This window comes from Orycteropus afer, unplaced genomic scaffold, assembly GCF_000298275.1.
Source record: "Orycteropus afer afer isolate SDZICR_OR568_19922 unplaced genomic scaffold, OryAfe1.0 scaffold00246, whole genome shotgun sequence".
NCBI lineage: Eukaryota > Metazoa > Chordata > Mammalia > Tubulidentata > Orycteropodidae > Orycteropus > Orycteropus afer.
The window spans coordinates 3,310,106-3,313,317 of NW_006921833.1; the positions used below are offsets into that span (position 1 = coordinate 3,310,106).

Below are 3,212 nucleotides of genomic sequence, written 5' to 3' on the forward strand. Positions count from 1 at the left end.
AACAACAACAACAACAACTATATATATGACTATCTAGTTATACTAATGGCATATATATATATATATATATATATATATATATATATATAAAAATGATATGCTATAGGTTTTACTGAAGAAATAATTCCCAATTACAAAAACAAATGATTTACTGAAAACATTTCCTAAGTTCCACAGAACACTAGGCATTATGCAAAAGGAAAGGCAGGAAGAAAGGAATGGGGGAGGAAAGAAAAAAAAAAGGAAGGGAGAAGGAAGGAGGGAGAGAGAAGGAGGTAAAAGAGGGGAGAAGGGGAGGAGAAGAGAGAGAGAAAGTTAGGAAGGTGGGATTGGGGTTTCTGTGAGCAAATCATTTTGAGGAAATAACAAGTTAAATAAAACTAACAAGGCTTTTTTTTTTTTCTTTTAACTGCAGGATTTTTCAGAACCTTTAGTAGGCAATTACATACTGTTGTTGTTGTTGCTATGTGCCGTCGAGATGGACCTGACTCATAGCGACCCCTCCTTGAGTTTCCGAGGCAGTATCACTATGGAAGTAGGATTGCCCCATCTTCCTTCCAAGGAGTGGCTGGTGGGTTTGAATCACCAGCCTTTTGGTTAGCAGTCAAGTGCCTTAGGCACTATGCTACCAGAACTCCCGCAATATACTGTCTTTCAAAAGTTACAACGAAGGAGCAACCTTAGCCTTCAGATGGAAGGAGACGTGGTTCAGCCAGCAGGCAAACAGAGCAGAGCAATCTCTCAATTGAGGTCAGCAACTGCAAGCACGTTCTTAAGCCTTGGCAACTCCTGCCGGGAGCAAACCACAGCTCTTCCCAGAGTAACCATTGCTGGTTAGAAAACCATTAAAATGTAATTAGAACACAATTGCATATGGTTCTCTTTTGGATACAAATCATGCAATGTATTCTCCAGGCCAACTATTCCCTTTAATCTGGTGCAACCATGCAAAATAACTTGGAATCTGAATCTACAGGGAACAAACCACTGGCTAATTCAGTCAAAACAAACAAGCAAATCAAAGAAGTAAAGCCAGGTTGGTTAAAGCTGAAATCTACCAATGGGGGATTTTACACGATTTGTGCCACTGACTATCACCAGGTTTGAAGGAAGCATAAACAAAGATAAACATGTTTGCTCACTTTAGAAAGGCAAACCAAAAGCAGTCTATATGAATGCTAGATGGTGGGCCTGCTTTTCCAACGGATTGACTTTGCTTTCCCTGAATAGGATCACTGTCCACACAGACAAACCCCAGCCGCTGTCACTTACTGCAGTGAGCCTCATCGCTCCAGTCATCACAGTCATTGTAGCCATTACACTGCAGTTTCCTGGGGACACAGATGCCACTGGCACACAGAAAGCTCTCACCTCCTCCGCACAGCACTACAAGAAAGGGCAGAAAAACCATGTCAGAATACGGTTGTTTTTGTTTTCATTCAGAAGAAAGAAAGAAACAGCAAAAAGAAAAGTTCCCATTGCTATTGAGTAAATTTATTTCCAAATGACTGTGGTTTCACTGTCACCCATTTTCTTTTGGCATGCTGGAACATTCATCACGAAATTACCTAGCTCTCTCACAGAGAGAAAGCGAGAGAAAATTCACCAGTGTGATTGCAGAGTGAGATAATCACTGTTCAGCACACAAGAGAGTGCTTCAGGAATTGCACAACTTAGGTGGGGGAAACACCAAATGGGAATAATTTTCTTAATAACTGAAAGTTATTTCAAAGTGAAGTGCTATTCATTGAACAAACATGAAAGTCTCCTTCTAAAACAGGGCTCTATGAAGGACAGAAAAAGAGTAAAAATCGAGTCCATCATGTTGCATACTTGAACACAGACAGGCATAGAGACCTCATGTCCTGTATCTGAAACATATTCATTGCTTGAATCAAGTGCCAGCTGAAATTTCAGAATCTGTTTGGCAAAGAGGAATATGTGACAATATTTGCTGACAATATTCTCATTCTTTTCTTTCCTTCAACCCAGTTGCATTTTGGTATACTTCGCTTTTAGTATTATGGTGCTAATTTTCTTCTAAAAATTCAACAAATACTCAAATGTTTCCAAATAATAGAAAGCCAAAACCAAACCCAACTCACTGCTGTCGAGTCATTTCTGACTCATAGCAACCCCACCTTGGGTTTCCGAGGTGGTATCTGTACGGAAGTAAATTGCCCAATCTTCCTTATGAGGAGTGGCTAGTAGACAATAAAGTTAAGACAAAAGCTAGAAAGCTTTTTAAGGCGAAGTATTACTAAAAGGATAAATCAGCTTAATACCGAAACCAAAAAAAAAAAAGTCACTGCCATTGAGTCAATTCTGACTCATAATGACCCCCACTGGGTTTCCAAGTCTGTAAATCTTTACAGAAACAGACCACCCTGTCTTTCTTCTGTGGAGCAGCTGGTGGGTTTGACCCACTGACCTTTCGGTTATCAGCCAAATAGTTTAATCACTACACCATGAGAACGCCTTAGCTCAACACAGTGGGTGTTAAAATAAGCTTAAATATTTGGTAAGGTGCATCAAAGGCCTTTTAAGTGTGCTTAACCTTTGATTTGGCAACCTTATTTCTTGAATTTCATATAGAGATCATCTGATGAATAAGTACAAGTTTCATTTTTAAGAATTTTCATTCCATCATTGTTTAGAATGGGGAAACCATGACAAAACAGTATGAAGCAGTAGGGGACTGTTTAAACAAATTTTGGGATCTCCATAATAAGGAATTGGAGCCCTGGTAGCACAGTGTTTAAGTGCTCAGCTGTTCATTGAAAGGTTGACAGTTCAAACCCACCAACTGGTCTGTGGGAAATAGATACTGCAGCTGGCTTCTGTAAAGATTACAGCCTCAGAAACTCTATGGGGCAGTTCTACTCTGTCCTGTAGGGCCCTTAAGAGTTGGAATTGACACAACAGTGGTGGGTTTTGTTTGGTTTGGTTTCATAAGAAGGAATATTGTTACAGTCATTAAAAAGTAGTCTGTTGTTGTTGTTAAGTGCCGTCGAGTCATTTCCGACTCATAGCGACCCCATGCAGAGCAGAACAAAACACTGCCCGATCCCGCGCCAGCCCCACAATCCCTGCTATACTTGATCCCATCATCGCAGCCACCGTATCAATCCATCTCATTGAAGGCCTCCCCCTCTTTCGTCGACCCTCCACCCTACCAAGCATGACATCCTTCTCCAGGGAATGGTCCCTTC

At 40.7% G+C, this 3,212-nt stretch overlaps 1 protein-coding gene across 1 annotated transcript in view; it reads right to left on the reverse strand.

The window, feature by feature from the left end:
- The window catches only part of CORIN (corin, serine peptidase), a 451,047-nt gene that overhangs the window by 146,834 nt on the left and 301,001 nt on the right, over positions 1 to 3,212 (reverse strand). The window contains exon 6 of the mRNA XM_042782130.1: positions 1,273 to 1,386. Coding sequence (XP_042638064.1) covers positions 1,273 to 1,386 — 114 coding nt within the window. The remainder of the gene's footprint in view (positions 1 to 1,272; positions 1,387 to 3,212) is intronic.